Source organism: Mobula birostris, chromosome 2 (assembly GCF_030028105.1).
Source record: "Mobula birostris isolate sMobBir1 chromosome 2, sMobBir1.hap1, whole genome shotgun sequence".
Classification (NCBI taxonomy): domain Eukaryota; kingdom Metazoa; phylum Chordata; class Chondrichthyes; order Myliobatiformes; family Myliobatidae; genus Mobula; species Mobula birostris.
Window position 1 is genome coordinate 169,563,946 of NC_092371.1, and position 18,037 is coordinate 169,581,982.

The window sequence follows — 18,037 nt, forward strand, 5'->3', positions numbered from 1 at the left end:
TTCTGTAAGATGGATACAGTGCAGCTCTTTAACATGTTTGCTATGGGGAAACATGTAATCAAAATACAGAAAGATGTAAGAGCAACACAGATGGAGGAATAAATATACATTCAAAATGAAACTATATTAACTTCATCACACAAAACAACTTATAGCATTCGACACTGACTAATTCCATTAAATTGTTCTCTTTGATACAGTTTTCCTTTGTGTAGTTTGATGCAATTTTCCATTTTGTAGTTTAATGCAGTTTTCCTTCCTGGATGTAGGAGAGTTATCTCCCCTAATTCCCTCGCTCTTAATATCTTACTCTACACTGATTTCACCACTATACAAAGAACCAAGCATCTCCTATTAACACTTAAGTGATCACTGGTGATTCTGGTCCAGGACTGGCTGAGAGATCTTTGTACTCTGTTCATCTTTCACCTTTGGGTCAGCACTTTGAGTGAGTAATGCATCGTCTGTGTGTGCCATGTCCTTTGGCTGGCTGGAGCTTATAACATCCAGAGAAGACCAGGCATCAGAGCTTCCCTTTAAGAAAGAGCAAGAGAGTTAATCACTTTCCACATGGTATAGAATCATAGAACTAGTCCAATAAATATACAGCTATGTATTATAGTATCTCTTTGAAAGGATTATCTAATTGGTACCTCCTGTTTTCCTCAGCTCTATAAATATTTCCCTTTTAAGTTACCAGTTAATTTGCTTCCTCTCTCCTGCTCACCCAGTATGAAGAGAAAACCTACCTTGTTCTTTTGCCAAGAGTCTTAAAATGAGATTAGCTTTATTTGTCACATGTACATTGAAACATACAGTACCATGAAATACAGTACATCGTTTGCATCAAATCAAAACATCATACTTGGTAGACACAAGTGTCTCCATGCTTCTGGCACCAACACAGCATGTACACAACTCACTAATCTTAATCCATACGTCTTTGGAATGTGGGAGGAAACCAGAGCACCTAGAGGAAACCCACAACATTATGGGAAGAATGTACAAACTTCTTACAGGCAGCGGTGAGAAGTGAAGCCCAACTGGTGATTGCTAGCATTGTAAAGTGATGCTGTAACTGCTATACAATTTGTGCCTTAATTCTGTGTCCAATGGCTATGAACTATCCCGTCACAAGTGGTTCCTTCTTACTTACTTTATCATAATTACCTTTGAACCATTAATAAATTTCCCTGTAATCTTATCCAAGGAGAACTTGGGCCCACAGAGACTGCATCTTCCTCTCGTCCCACCATCCCTGAACACCTCAAACCTCCCTTCTCAGACTGAGGGTATGTTTGTGGTCTTCTGCTGCTGTAGCCCATCCACTTCAAGGTTTGACGTGTTGTGTATTCAAAGATGCTCTGCTGCACACCACTGTCGTAATGCGTGGTTATTTGAGTTTCTGTCATCCTCCTGTCAGCTTGAACCAGTCTGGCTGTTCTCCTCAGACCTCTCTCATTAACAAGGTATTTTTGCCCACAGAACTGCCACTCACTGGATTTTTTTTTTGATTTTCGCATCATTCTCTGTAAGCACTAGAGACTTGTGCTGAAAATCCCAGGAGATCAGTAGTTTCTGAGATACTCAGGCCACACTGACTGGCACCAACAGTCATTCCACAGTCAAAGACACTTTGATTACATTTCTTCCCATTCTGATTTTTGATTTGAACCTCTTGACCATGTTTTTTATGCATTGAGTTACTGCCACCTGACTGGCTGATTAGATATTTGCATTATCAAGTAGGCATACAAGTGTACAGTACCTAATAAAGTGGCCACTGAGTGTAAAATTATGAAGTAATTTCACAGACTAAATGAGGCCTGTTTCTTTAGCAGAATGGTCAAAACCAAGGGTCATAGATTTAAAGTAACTGGCATGACTCAAGGGAAGGTGAGGACCAATTATTTCACCCGGAAAGTGGTAGTAGCAGTCTGGAACTTATAAACCACACTGAAAGGATAGTAGAGGCAGAACACACCATTTCATATGGAGGTCATAGGTTAAAGGTGAAAGATGAAATATTTAAGGAAACCTGAGGATAGTGCAAGTGTGGGACGAGCTGCCAGCAGAAGCGGTAGATGTGAATTCAATTTCAGCATTTAAGGGAAGTTTAGATAACTACATGATGGGAGGCAATGTCTGGACTGGGTCAATAAGAGTTTGGCACAGACTAGATGGGCTGAAGGGCCTGTTTCTGTGTTGTAGTGCTCTTTGATTCTGATGAGTTCCGATTTGAGAGGCTAAAGATCAGTTGCTAAAGTTATGTTAGGCTGCTTGATCCTTTATTAGCAGGTACAGATACTATAAGCTAAATAGCAGCTTTCTGTGTTGTACGTGTAAGACTCGCTTTGCCTAGTGGTATGATCTCGGGGGTGGCGTGCCCCCTACCCAGACAAACTTTAGCACTCTTGTTTGGGTGGATGCTGCGTGTAGTGTCCCCTGCGTAACATCCGTAACCCAAAATAACATTCAGTCCACAATGTGCGGTTAAATGATTAAGATTTTATATAGAAACATAGAAAATAGGTGCAGGAGTAGGCCATTCAGCCCTTCGAGCCTGCACCGCCATTCAGTATGATCATGGCTGATCATCCAACTCAGGACCCTGTGCCTGCCTTTTCTCCATACCCCCTGATCCCTTTAGCCACAAGGGCCATATCTAACTCCCTCTTAAGTATAGCCAATGAACTGGCCTCAACTGTTTCCTGTGGCAGAGAATTCCACAGATTCACCACTCTCTGTGTGAAGAAGTTTTTCCTCATCTCGGTCCTAAAAGGCTTCCCTTTATCCTCAAACTGTGACCCCTCGTTCTGGACTTCCCCAACATCGGGAATAATCTTCCTACATCTAGCCTGTCCAATCCCTTTATAGATTTTTATACATTTCATTAAGATCCCCCCTCAATCTTCTAAATTCCAGAGAGTATAAGCCCAGTCGATCCAGTTTTTCATCATATGAAAGTCCTGCCATCCCAGGAATCAATCTGGCGAACCTTCTTTGTACTCCCTCTATGGCAAGAATGTCTTTCCTCAGATTAGGGGACCAAAACTGCACACAATACTCCAGATGTGGTCTCACCAAGGCCTTGTACAACTACAGTAGTACCTCCCTGCTCCTGTACTCGAATCCTGTTGCTATGAATACCAGCATACCATTTGCCTTTTTCACCACCTGCTGTCCCTGCATGCCCACTTTCAATGACTGGTGTATAATGACACCCAGGTCTCGTTGCACCTCCCCTTTTCCTAATCGGCCACCATTCTGATGATAATCTGTTTTCCTGTTCTTGCCACCAAAGTGGATAACCTCACATTACGTTAGGGTTAATTCGTGTCATCCGCAAACTTGGAGATGCTGCATTTAATTCCCTCGTCTAAGTCATTAATATATATTGTAGTCCCCTGAGGTCATCTCCCTCCTAAACAGATATTTAAGTATGGGGTTAGTAAAGAAACAAAAGAAAAGGAAAACAAATAAAAGGCGCCAATTATCTCATAAACATGTCCAGTGCACAAACGTTGGAGCTCATGGATTCCCTTTCGCTGATCCTCCTTCGCTTGTCATCGACCCCTGGGCTCCCGTCCCGAGCCCAGGCCCAGCGGGTCTGGCAACTGTCTCCTCAAGCTAAGTCTTCTCCCTTCATCCTCTTCGCGCCTTCTCTCCCAAGCCCGCACAAACTAACAGCTTTCACACAGACAGAAAGAATAACATCCATCCCAATTGGTTAGCAAAGGAATACAAGTCCCGTTATCACTAATTATAACCCAAACATGCTGCTACAGAGAACATTACTTCATCAGTTAACATTACAGAGAAGCCATTTCATTATTAGCCTTAGCAAGTAACATGAAAGAAGAAGCCCTTACACTCTCCCCCCACCAAACTTAGCCATGTCCTCATGGCTTCTACATAACTCGCCAACCCTTCCTGCAGACACAAAAACCCAATCCAGGTACAAATAGTGACATTGCTCCCCAAACAGTGGACCTTATGCCCTGTTCCCCAGGCGCTACATATGCCAACCTATCTGGGAGTTTCTTAATCCTCCAAGACCTCCGTACCTCTGCACCTAAACCCTTCAGGATCGGACGCTACTGGGGATACCTCAGATCTGCTTGCCAAATCATCTCTCAATCTCTCACTCCTGCCCCCACTGCAACTTGGAGCCTCCTGTCCTGTGTCCAGGCACCCCTCTCTCTCCTTCAGGGTCCTGCAGTAACCCAGGCTGTCCACAGCTAGCCCTCCCTACCTCACCTGACTCAGTGGGAGAAGGGCCAGGAGTCTCTTCATCCAACAAGGGGAAGTTAGCAAAAGACAGCATGTACCACACCTCCATCTCATCATCCATCGAATTCGTATTCTTCCCCTTTTCCTCGATTTGTAGCTGTTGGTTGGTTCTCTCCACGCCGGAGCACTTGGCCTGGACTGCTTCTGCAGCCTCTTCAGCCTCCTGTAATCGAGACGACAGCTTCTTCTTGGACTCCTCTAACTCTTGACGCAGTCTCAGCAGTTCTGACTCACACTTCTTGGTCATCTCAATCTGGGACGCAGTTACTCCACCAGCTTCTTCCACCCCGACCTGAAAAGCAGCAGTTAAAGAGTGTTCAGCTTCCAGTTTAAGTGTTCACTGAACTTATCTCCAGTTTTTTTTCCTAATGACTTCTTCCAGGTCAACTTTCATCTTTCCACTTCATTTAATCTGTCGATGGTCATCTTCAGGTTCCCTACAAGTGTCCGCTTCCCTCTTCCGAGATCTGTCTGCAACTACTTCACCTCTTCAGAAGTATAGTCAAACTCCCCTCTCTGGGCTCTTGGCTTTCTGTTGGCTTTAGTCAGACAGCTTCCTTTGTTTTCCCCAACTTGCAAGTCTTCCAGCTGGTTCTGGATCACTTTCTCCAGTCTCTGCTGGGAAATCTGTTTCTCCGTCTTCACTTCAAACTTGATCCCGTAGAGACAGTCACTCATGAGCTGCGACCTTCGCCAGACCTGGTACGTGTCCACATAAAGCTTTAACTCTTTAGTTCTCAGCCTCTCCTGCAACAACCTCGCTTCAAAGTCTTCCGAGGCAGATCCAAATACTAGGAGATCATCCAAATACACCAAAACTCCAAACAATTCCACATACCCCACCATCTTCCTCATGCCCCGCTGGAAAGTTGCAAGGGCTCTGGATATGCCCTGGGGCATCTTTTCGGGCTGGAAGAATCCCAGGGGACTTATAGCGGCCATCTTCTCTTTGTCGGCCTCACTCATCGGGATCTGGCAACATCCACTCCTCAGATCCCGTACACTAAACCACTTTGCACCACTCAGACAGACCAGTGCGTCTTTGACCCTCGGGACCACATACTGGTCAGGTACAGCCTGTTCAGGGTCCTATAATCCACACACACACTGCCTGCGTCCTCCACATCTACAGGGGCCAGTTGCCGCAACCTCTCTCTCACCGAGGTGTCTTCAGCGGTCAACCCCCCCCCCCCCCCCCCCCGTGGTACGTCGGAGCATCCACTAAGAGGTTCTCACCCTCAGATACTTCCCCCGGGCTGTACCACCATTGGCAGTTGTTTAAATTCAGTACTGGCCCAATGCTGCTACACACGTCCTCACAAGCAGCTCAAAACATTGAGTGCACAGACAATGCCCCCAAACAGCTCTCACCCGCCTCCTCCTGGCAGGCCCCCATGCGCCTCCTCACCAGTGGGATGTTGGTCCCCTCCAGAATTGAAATACTGCCCATCTCAACAGTGTCCGGACACATCAGCACGAACCATTCACGAACCTCAGGCACCCCCACCTTGGCCTCCGAGAACTCCAATTTCACTGACCAATAATCGTCTTCTGGATAATCCCCAGCACTGATATTCCGAATTTCCAGTGCCTGGAATGGTGTCAAGGGTAAATGCTTCAAATACCGGTTGTAAAACAAACTGTTCAACAACTTGACCTGCGCCCCAGTGTCGAGGATGGCCTTAGCATAGTTTCCCTCCATCTGTAACAACATACTGAAGCGTGGTCCCACTAAGCCCTCAGAAATAGGGTCTTTTTCTTCTTGGAGTTCCTTGGTATATTGCTGGGAACGTGTTCCCCCAGAGACCCCAAGCTGTTCCCCCACTGGGCCTCCATTAAGTTTCCCGACACCTCTCTGATCAGCTGAACAACTGAGGGAGGGGCTGATCTCCTTAACTGATCCCCGTGGTACCGCAAGCAATTTATCTGCCCCCCGCCAGCCAGAGAAGATACCCAGGAAACTTTCCCCCAATCTCCTGACACAGGTATGGAAACCGCCAAGGTGCTGCATTTTACTTCCAGTCGAACCAAACGCATTTTCCCCCGCTTTCAGATAACTGGCAGCTGTCACTACGGGGTAATTGACCCTGACAGTTCTAACACTGTCACCAGCCCACCTAATCAAACTTTCAACCAATCCCTGCCGCTTTCCCTCAACCGAGCACTGCCACTCATCTAACAACTGAGAGATCTGTTCCGCCCACATCTCGTACGCCTCCACCCCTTCAGGGGTGGGCATTATTCCAAAGGAAAATTCGAGCCTGCCATAGTGGAAACATCTATTCGCCAGAGAAATGAAGGCAGACACTGCCCCAGAATTCTCACTCTCCACTGGGGGACGAGAACTGATTAGGCATTCCAACTCAGATCACTCTTCCCCCTCCCTCCTGGCAGTAGGGACAGCCCCTGGCCCCGCCTCACCCGGGGCACCAATAGACACTGGCAATCCCACCTCCATGATGTCAGCGCTAGCCCGCGTTAAAGCAAGGTCTGAGCCCGCCATTTTATCAACTTTTTGCGCTACGATTTCAAACTTGCCATCAGTTTTAACCACACTCAAAAATCAAATGAACAATTCATCCAAGGTACGAACATCCACCCCACTTAGCCCGTTACTAACCCCAATCCCACAGAGACACACCAGTGCTGATTTAAACAGGGCGAACACGCAGCACCCTACAAAAATCTATATCACGGACGAGCAACCCCACATTGTAAGACGCAAACATGAGGAAATCTGCAGATGCTGAAATTTCAAACAACACACATAAACATTGCTGGTGAACGCAGCAGGCAAGGCAGCATCTCTAGGAAGAGGTACAGTCGAAGTTTTGGGCCGAGACCCTTTGTCAGGACTAACTGAAAGAAGAGATAGTAAGAGATTTGAAAGTGGGAGGGGGAGTAGGAGATCTGAAATGATAGGAGAAGACAGGAGGGCGATGGATGGAGCCAAGAGCTGGAAAGTTGATTTGCCAATCAACTTTCTCCCCCTCTCCCTCCCAAATCATAGTCATAGTCATACTTTATTGATCCCGGGGGAAATTGGTTTTCATTACAGTTGCACCATAAATAATAAATAGTAGTAAAACCATAAATAGTTAAATAGTAATATGTAAATTATGCCAGTAAATTATGAAATAAGTCCAGGACCAGCCTAGGGTGTCTGACCCTCCAAGGGAGGAGTTGTAAAGTTTGATGGCCACAGGCAGGAATGACTTCCTATGACGCTCTGTGTTGCATCTCGGTGGAATGAGTCTCTGGCTGAATGTACTCCTGTGCCCACCCAGTACATTATGTAGTGGATGGGAGACATTGACCAAGATGGCATGCAACTTAGACAGCATCCTCTTTTCAGACACCACCGTGAGAGAGTCCAGTTCCATCCCCACAACATCACTGGCCTTACGAATGAGTTTGTTGATTCTGTTGGTGTCTGCTACCCTCAGCCTGCTGCCCCAGCACACAACAGCAAACATGATAGCACTGGCCACCACAGACTCATAGAACATCCTCAGCATCGTCCGGCAGATGTTAAAGGACCTCAGTCTCCTCAGGAAATAGAGATGGCTCTGACCCTTCTTGTAGACAGCCTCAGTGTTCTTTGTCAAGTCCAGTTTATTGTCAATTCGTATCCCCAGGTATTTGTAATCCTCCACCATGTCCACACTGACCCCCTGGATGGAAACAGGGGTCACCGGTACCTTAGCTCTCCTCAGGTCTACCACCAGCTCCTTAGTCTTTTTCACATTAAGCTGCAGATAATTCTGCTCACACCATGTGACAAAGTTTCCTACCATAGCCCTGTACTCAGCCTCATCTCCCTTGCTGATGTATCCAACTATGGCAGAGTCATCTGAAAACTTCTGAAGATGACAAGACTCTGTGCAGTAGTTGAAGTCCAAGGTGTAAATGGTGAAAAGAAAGGGAGACAAGATAGTCCCCTGTGGAGCCCCAGTGCTGCTGATCACTCTGTCGGACACACAGTGTTGCAAGCACACGTACTGTGGTCTGTCAGTCAGGTAATCAAGAATCCATGACACCAGGGAAGCATCCACCTGCATCTCTTACTATCTCTTCTTTCAGTTAGTCCTGACGAAGGGTTTTGGCCCGAAACGTCGACTGTATCTCTTCCTATAGATGCTGCCTGGCCTGCTGTATTCACCAGCATTTTTTATGTGTGTTGCCCACATTGTAAGACTCGCTTTGCCTAGCAGCATGATCTCGGAGGTGGCGCCCCCTACCCAGCCAAACTTTAGCACTCTTGTTTGGGTGGATGCTGCGCGTTGTGTCCCTTATGTAACATCAGTACCCCGAAATAACATTCAGTCCACAATGTGCGGTTAAACGATTAAGATTTTATATTTAAGTATGGGGTTAGTAGAGAAACAAAAGAAAAGGAAAACAAACAAAAGGTGCCAATTATCTCATAAACATGTCCAGTGTACAAACGTTGGAGCTCAGGGAATCCCTTTCACTGATCCTCCTTTGCTCGTTGTCGACCCCTGGGCTCCCGCCCCGAGCCCAGGGCCAGCGGGTCTGGCAAAAATCTCCTCAAGTCACATCTTCTCTCTTCACCCTCTTCACGCCTTCTCCCCCAAGCCCACGCAAACTAACAGCTTTCACACGGACAGAAAGAATAACATCCATCCCAATTGGTTAGTAAAGGAATACAAGTCCCGTTATCAATAATTATAACCCAAACATGCTGCAACAGAGAACATTATCTCATCAGTTAACATTACAGAGAAGCCACTTCATTATTAGCCTTAGCAAGTAACATGAAAGAAGAAACCCTTACATATGCTTCCTGCAATTTTAAACTTTACAGCACTAACATGTTAATTTAAAAATTGTTCCATTATACTCTTTCAGAGAGACCAAAGTGCCACAGGAAGATTAGTTACTATTCCTTTAAGAATTATCATTTTTAACTTTGGACTATCACTGATTTTAAAAAAACCTGGTAACCGGGATTGTCTTTTGGTTTCTGTAAAATCAGAGCTTTATATTAACATAACATAGAATAAGTAACTTTTACTATAAAATTAAAAAAGCAATGAAAAGATAAATAAATTTGATTCCCTGGGGAGAAGACACGAGAATTGTGTTGAGAGGAATATTAAATCAGTCATGATTATATGGCGGAGCGGATTAGATGGGCCAAATTGCCTGCTCTTGCTGGTTTTATGGATATGACTGAGCACTTTACCTCTTCCACCTATCACCTCTGAGCATCTCACTTCATCGCCAATGCCCCACCTACCTTCCCCTCACCTGGTCTCACCTGTCACCTTGCAGATTTTACTCCTTCCCCTCCCCCCACCTTATTCTGGCTTCTGCCCCTTTCCTTTCCAGTGCTGATGAAGGTTCCCGGTCCAAAACATCGACTGTTTATTCCCTTCCATAGGTGCTCCCTGATCTGCTGAGTTCTTCCAGCATTTTGTGTGTGTTGCTCAGAATACTTAATATCAGTGCTTGGGATCTATTTGCTGCTGTGGATACACATCCTCACCCACTGTCATTTCCCCTGATTAGCACCTGCAGTACTCACCAAACCCGATATCTGTGGAAAATTATAAATATCTGATTTAAATATATATAATTGGAATTTATAATTAGAATTATAAATATATCCCAGGCAGCAAGGCAGTGCACTCAATGGAGATGACAAGAGCATTGTGTCTCTTCTGCTACCTGGTTACTGCAGGGGCACCTCAAGCCACATGGTGTTAGCTGGGTGTTCAAGAACACTTTCACCCAGAAACCCTCTGCCCATCTCCAATGGGTAAGAACAAACTAAAGTCATCATTAGTCCACACTAGAAGTCTTTCCCAACTCATTACTGATGCCACATCTCCCCAACTTGCACTGACCAAAATCCCACGTGAGTCCCTGCTTCTCCCTCTCTCTCACACAGCCCTCAACATATAATTGTGTCATATCCACCTACCTCTCAATAGGCTCGTAATTGTGTTTTCTCCACCCTCTCCCAGACTCCCTATCTCCATCCCTTCCTCCTCATCCACTGAGACTCCACTTTCTTCTTCTCACTTTCCATTTCCTCTTGCTTTTATATTTTGCATAGTTTGTTTAGAGATACAACACAGTACCAGGTCCTTCTGGCCCATCGATCCCTTGCCACCGAATTACATCCATATGACCAATAACCCTACTAAACTGAGTATCTTTGGAATGTGGGAGGAAGCTGGAGCACCCAGAGGAAATCCACATGGTCATGAGGAAAACGTACAAACTCCTTACAGACATCAGTGAGAATTGAACCTGGGATGCTAGTGCTGAAAGATCCTAATGCTAACCGCTACACTACCAAGCCACCCTAATTCCTGCCTCCTCTCCTTCTTCTTTCCCCCCAACCACAACACCATCTGCTCCATGCTATCTACTGCATCCTTGCCCACTCGACAATGAAATCCCATCTCATCTCCATTCCTACATCTAACCTAGAAGACGTGCCCCTTCCTCCTGGACACAAGAGATTCTGCAGATGCTGGAAAGCTTGAGCAATACTCACAAAATTCTGGAGAAGCTCTGTAGGTCATGCAGCATCCACGGAGGAGAATAAACAGTCGATGTTTTGGGCCTATATCCTTCTTATTCCCCTGCACAGATGCTACCTGACTTGCTAAGCTCCTCCAGCATCCTGTGTGCGTCCCTCTTCCTCCTGAACCCCATTTGTGCAACAGCACATCCCTTTCAGTTTCCTTCCCTCTTTCTCTTCTCTCCATCTCTCCTGCTTTCCCTTTCTGCCTCATTCTCCTCCTCCCTCTGCAACACCTGCCCTCCAACCCAGGTTTCTCATGGATTCCCTCACCAGAAGACACAGGAGCAGAATTAGGCCACTCAACCCATCAGGTTTTCTCTGCTATTCCATCACAGTTGATTCATTATCCCTCTCAACCCCATTCTCCTTCCTTCTTCCCAAAACCTTTGATGCCCTTATTAATCAAGAACCTATCAACTTCTGTTTTAAGTATAACCAATGATTTGGCCTCCACAGCCACCTGTGGCAATGAATTCCACAAGTTTACCAGCCTCTGGTGAAAGAAAATCCTCCTAATCTCTGTTCATTTTTGTTCAAATGTGTTGCATTTTTTTTAAAAAATGGCAGGCTGCCACGTGCAGTGCCTTACTTGGATGTGTGTGATGTCTTGGAGCTTGACTTCCCTACATGATCCATGAATGGCCTTGGAGGTTTAGTCTAGCAAGAGAGTACTATGTCACATATCCTGACCAGCAGAGCAGTCCTCTTCTAGGGAGCCATCCTGTGCAACTGAGCGCTGAGGTTTGGGAGGGATACAGCTGGAAATGTGAGGGAAGGAGACACCATCTAGCCAGTCAGATTAGCCGAACCAACCTCAGTGATCAATGGGATGACTGATGTTGCAGACATATCACCAAGACAGTGTCTTACTCACTTGCTGCCCCTTTTCTCTTCTCTACCACTCCCACTTTCCACAAATCTCTGACTGTTTTCCCAATGGCCTGAATATGTTTCCCCCTCCCACACTAACAAATATCCCAAATTGACTTCCTGTCTCCTCCTTCCTCCCACAATTCCATTCCTTCTTAGATGTCTTTGTCACCCTGACCACCTCACTTCCCATTTGTTTACTCAGCAGCATTGAGCTGATTTTTATTTTATGCTAATTTTTACCATCGCTCTCATGTTTAATTATCACAATGTGCTGAAGAGGATTACAGCATTAAGTTCAGATAAGGGAAATTCATGAAATAGACAAACTGTGACACAGGCTTCATGACCACCTGCTGATACATAACATAAAATGCAAGGTTCAGTCCCAGAATTGCCTTTAATTTGTTCAGAGCATTTCAGCTAATGCTTGTCACAGGATACCTCCTAAGTACATGGCAGGAGCATCTAGCATGTTAAAGAGCATTAAGTTGTCCCTCAACTGCAAATCCTACATGTTTAACAACTAATATCACCATTTAGAAAACCAGAATAGCAGATGAAGACTACAACTACAATTAGGGTTGCAACTGGGGTGGCATGGTAGCACAATGCTTTACTGCATCAGTGATCTGCGATAGGGGTTCAATGCCCACTGCAGTCTGTAAGGAGCATGTATGTTTTCCTCATGACTGTGCCAGTTTCTTCCCGGTTCTCCAATTCCCTCCCGCATTCCAAAGACAAATGGTAAGTTGTGGACATGCTCTGTTAGTGCCGGAAACATGGTGACACATCTCCAGCACATATCCAGATCCTGTTGGTTATTGACGCAAACATTAATTTATATATATTTATTTAGATATAAATTAAATAGTGCAAAAAAGAACAAAGATATAGTGAGATAGTGTTCATAGGTTCATTGTCCATTCAAAAATCTGATACAACATTGAATGACAGTGGATTTAATTTGGCTTTTTTGACACTGATCAACAGAAAGAGACTCCTTTGTGTAAAAGTGAAAACAGATCTCTACAAAGTGATCTAAATTAATTACAAATATCAAACACAAAATAATTGATTGCACAACTATTCATCCCCCCACCTTTAATATGACACACCAAATCATCACTGGTGCAGCCAATTGGTTTTTAGAAGTCATATTAGTCAAATGGAGATCTGTTTTGGAGGCCTGTGTGTAGTCAAGGTGTTTCAATTGATTGTAGCAAAAATACACCTGTATCTGGAAGGTCCAACTGCTGATGAGTCAATATCCTGGCAAAAACTACACGATGAAGACAAAAGAACACTCCAAGCAACTCTGTGAAAAGGTTATTGAAAAGCACAAGTCAGGAGAAGGATACAAGAAAATTTTCAAGTCCCTGAATATCTCCTGGAGTACAGTTAAGTCAATCATCACGAAATGGAAAGAATATTGGACAGCTGTAATTCTGCCTAGAGCAGGCCATCCTCAAAAATTGAGTCACTGTGCAAGAAGGTGACGAGTGAGGGAGGCCATCAAAAGACTTATGACAACTCTGGAGGAGTTACAAGCTTCAGTGGGAGAGATGGGAGAGTGGCAAAGATAAAGTCACTGTTGAAAAAAACTCACATGAATTCTCAGCTAGAGTTTCCCAGAAGGCATGTGGGAGATTTTGAAGTCAGCTGGAAGAAGGTCCTATGGTCTGATGAAACCAGAATTGAGCTTTCTGGTCATCAGACTAAACTGTGTGCTTGGCATAAGCCAAACACTGAACATCAACAAAAACACAGCATCCCTACTATGAAGCCTGGTGCTGGCTACATTATGCTGTGGGGATGCTTCACTGTAGCAGGCCCTGGAAGGCTTATGAAGGTAGAGGGTAAAATGAATACAGCAAAATCCTGAAGGACAACCTGATACAGTCTGCAAGAGAACTGCAGCTTGGGAGAAGATTTGTTTTCCAGCAAGGCAATTATCTCTAGCATAAAGCCAAAGTTACATAGGAATGGCTTAAAAACAATGAAGTTAATGTCCTGGAGTGGCCAAGTCATGGTCCAGACCTCAATCCAAATGAGAATTTGTGGCTGGACTTGAAAAGGGCTGTTCCCTCACGATCCCCATGCAATCTGACAGAGCTTTAGCAGTTTTGTAAAGAAGAAAGAGGAAAAATTGTAGTGTCCAGATATGCAAAGCTGATGGAGACCCATCTACACAGACTCAAGGCTGTAATTACTGCCAAAGGTGCATCTATTAAATACTGATTTGAAGGGGGTGAATCAATTATTTTGTATTTTATATTTGTAGTTAATTTAGATCACTTTGTAGAGGTCTGTTTTCACTTTGACACAAAAAAGGTCTTTTTCTTTTGATCGTCTCAAAAAAATGCCAAATTAAATCCACTGTGATTCAAATGTTGTAAAACAACAAAACGTGAAAACTTTCAAGGGGAGCAAGTACTTTTTATAGGCACTGTATATGTATATTAAATAGTTAAGTTAAATTAAGTAGTATGAAAATTGAAATAAATTTAAAAAGTAGTGAGTTAGTGTTCAAGGGTTCAATGTCCATTTAGGAATCGGATGGCACAGGGTAAGAAGCTGTTCCTGAATCACTGAGTGTGTGCCTTCAGGTTTCAGTACCTCCTTCTTGACAGTAGCAATAAGAAGAGGGCTTGTCAGGTGGCATCGATGGCGGGTATCCTGATGAAGGGACTTGGTTGAAAACATCGATTGCATATTTCTCTCCATAGATGTTGCCTGATCTGCTGAGTTTCTCCAAGATTTTCTGTGTGCTGCTCTAGTGTACTGTTCCAATTGCTTGGGGTAACTTTAATTTAAAAATTGGAAAGAAAAACAGTATCTTATATAGTGACAGGAGTGAGACAGATCAGCTGGTTGAGAGGTGTTGGAACAACAATCTTGAACCCAAGGGCAGCAAGAAACTGAATGCACACATCAATTGGGAAAACACACTCCAGGCCTCATTGATATGTCAGCAATGAAAAGGGTGAACAGCTTCAAGTTCCTGGTAGTCCTATTTCATGGGTACTATATTGGGCCCAACACATTGATGTAATCACAAAGAAGCCACACCAGCAGCTATACTTTGAGAAGTTTGAGCATGCCACTAAAGATTTGCAAATTTTTACTGATGTACAGTGCAGAGCATTCTGACTGGTTGCATTACCATGTGGCCTGGAGATTCCAGTGCACAGGATCTCAAGAAGGTGCAGGAGATTGGAGACACATCCAGCTCCATCATGACCACAACCCCCCTTGTGACCTTGGGTGCTGTGTGGAGCCTGTATGCTCTCCTTGTAATGGTGTGGGATTTCTCCAGGTGCTCCAGCTTCCTTCCACATCCCAAAAGCGTACGAGTTGGTAAGCTGACTGGCCACTTAAATTGCCCCTGGTTTGTAAATGGGTGGTAAAACTGGGCTGGTTGGGGGAAGAGAGGCTTAATGAAATATGGGGAGAATATGGGATTTACGTCAGAATAGTATAAATGGGTGGTTGATGGTTGGCATGGATTTGTTAGGCTGAAGGGTCTGTTTTCATGCTGTATGAGTCATTACGAGTCCCTATTAATAAGACAAGATGCAAGAGCAGAATTAAGCCATTTGGCCCATTGAGTCTGCTCCACCATTCCATCATGGCTAATCTACGTATTACCCCTTTCAACTACTTTCTCCTGCCTTTGCCATAACTTTTGAAGCCCTGACTAATCAAGAACTTAACAACATCCACTTTAAATATACATAATCTCTTGGCCTTCATAGCCGCATGCGGCAATGAATTCCACAAATTCACTACATTCTGGCTGAACAAATTAGTTTTCATCTCTGTTCTAAACGGGCATCCCTCTATCTGAGGCTATGCCCTCTGGTCCTAGGGTCAACTACTATTCGATCCACTCTACCCAGACCTTTCAATATTCGATAGATTTCAAGGGATCCCACCTCATTCTTCTAAACTCCAGTGAGTACAGGCCCAGAGCCATTGAATGCTCCTCATATGTTAACCCTTTCATTCTTGGAATCATTCTCGTGAACCTTCCCTGGATCCCCTCTAATACCAGCACATCTTTTCTAAGATAAGGGGTCCAAAACTGCTCACAATACTCCAAGTGCAGTCTGACCAATGCTTTATAAAACCTTATACATTAAATTAGTGAGCAAAACTAACAAATTAATTCCAATGTGGACAAGTGTGAGGTCATTTCTTTTAGACCTAAAAGAAAGATGGAGAAGGGCTCTCTAAACAGTGAAACACAGGAAAGAGGAATGGTTGAATGAGGTCTCTATGTTTAAACATCATTAAAATGTTATTGGTACAACCCGACCCACCTCAACCCTCCAAAACAAAATGGGAATGCAACTGGATGGAGAGGTGTATCAGATCAATTGCGAGAACATGGCAAATACACATGCAGCCAGTAGACCATGCAGTGAACTGGCTGGGCCTCTTACATACGGAGGCAATCGTTTTTGGGTGCAGGTATTTGAGTGCGTATGTTTTCTTCTTGGCAGGCCTGGTTCCTCGCTGCTGCACTGCCCAATATGTACCATTACCAACACAACACGGTAAAAACATTTAGTCTTACTATTCCATTGTGGCCCTTGCTTCAGGCAATATGTAACAGCTAAAAGTTTCCCCCCCCAGCATTTTCTACTTTAGTTCTGGGTTCTTGATCACAAACAGGATATGGAGGAGCAATGGAGGAAAGTATGAGTTTAGGAAGGACATAAAAGTGGCAAAAATTGAGAACTTTTCCACAGACACTAATTTTAAATCTGACAGATCTAAAGGAATAAGGACAAAGGAAGGTGCGTTAGGCCACTGAACAGCAGGCAGGTTTGAGAGGCTAGGCCCTCACTCAGGCCTCGTGTTCCATTTATGTTCTGCATATCCTTGCCCTAATCATCAATGGATCTGAATTTCTCCTGCCCTACAGTTATCAAACATAGAGATAAATGTGGGCAAGCAACCATAAACAACATCTAACCGCGCTGAAGTGGCCAGGTGTTCAGAGTAATGAAGCATGTACACAGCAGGAAAGCCCCTCAGGCTTGGCTGATATTCACAAACTGGTCTGGTCTGTGTTTAGTTCAATGCACATCTGGTGGAATGCAGGATAAAACTTATGTTTCACTTCCATCAAAGCATTCCCCAAAAGCCTCCCCCAACTCCCCTAGTATGACTTTGTTAATAGTGATAACATAGTTTGAATCCTAGGTGAAAAGCATTAGAGACATAGAACACAACAGCACAGAAACTGACCCTTTGGCCCATCCATTCCTTGCTGAACTATAAATAAGACCATAAGATACAGGACCAGAATTAGGCTATCAAGTCTGCTTCACCATTGCATTGTGGCTGATTTATTATTCCTCTCAAACCCATTCTCTTGCCTTCTCCCCGTAACCTTTGATGCCCTTTCTAATCAAGAACCTATCAACCTCCGCTTTAGATATACTGAATGACTTGGCCTCCACAGCCATCTGTGGCAATGACTTCCACAGATTCACTACCCTCTAGCTAAAGAAATTCCTTCTCATCTCTGTTCTAAATGGACGTCCCTCTATTCTGAGATTGTGGCTTCTGGTCATAGATTCTTCCACTCTAGGAAATACCCTCTCCACATCCACTCTATCTAGGCCTTTCAATATTCGATAGGTTTCAATCTGCTTGGTCCCATCAACCTGCACCTGGACCAATAGCCTTCCATACCCTTCCCAACCATCTACCTATCTAAATTTCTCTTAAGCGTTGAAAGTAAACCTGCATGCACCATCTGGGCTGAGAGTTTACGCTAGATCATCAGAAATGTGCCCAGTAGTTCACTGGTCGCTAAATAGTCATTTAGCAATGATCATATCACCAGTCTAATGCAGACCATTTTACCTTCTTTTTCCTCATTGTCAGGTACCAAGGGCTTTTCTAAGCATTTCCTTTTACGGAGTTCTGTTTATTAACTTAGTGTTTTTGTTACATATTATATCATTTATTTGCTGAAAGTATTTGCTGCATTTCCCAGTTTACAACGATTGCATTTCTTTGGATTGTTGTTTACAGACAGAATCGAAGATTCATAAAATCTTTTCCTTATTTCCCCATCAATGGAATTTTGAAACCTTTATTTCCTCTAGTCTCCAATAAGTTCCAGAGGTCAATCTCTTTTGTTTCTTTCATTTCACTGTTTTGTCACTGACGGAGGGACTGGAAAGTCCACACAGAGGATGGACTCAGTGGCCACTTTATCAGGTAAATCAGTACACCTGCTTGTTCATGCAAATATCTAATCAGCCAATCATGTAGTAGTAACAGTGCATA

At 44.2% G+C, this 18,037-nt stretch overlaps 1 protein-coding gene across 1 annotated transcript in view; it reads right to left on the reverse strand.

Annotated features, from left to right (window-relative positions):
* Positions 1 to 361: 361 nt before the first annotated feature.
* LOC140211013 (pecanex-like protein 2) overlaps positions 362 to 18,037 on the reverse strand; it is a 270,987-nt gene continuing 253,311 nt past the window's right edge. The window contains 2 exon segments of the mRNA XM_072280359.1: positions 362 to 403; positions 406 to 534. Of these exon segments, the coding sequence (XP_072136460.1) occupies positions 362 to 403; positions 406 to 534 (171 nt within the window).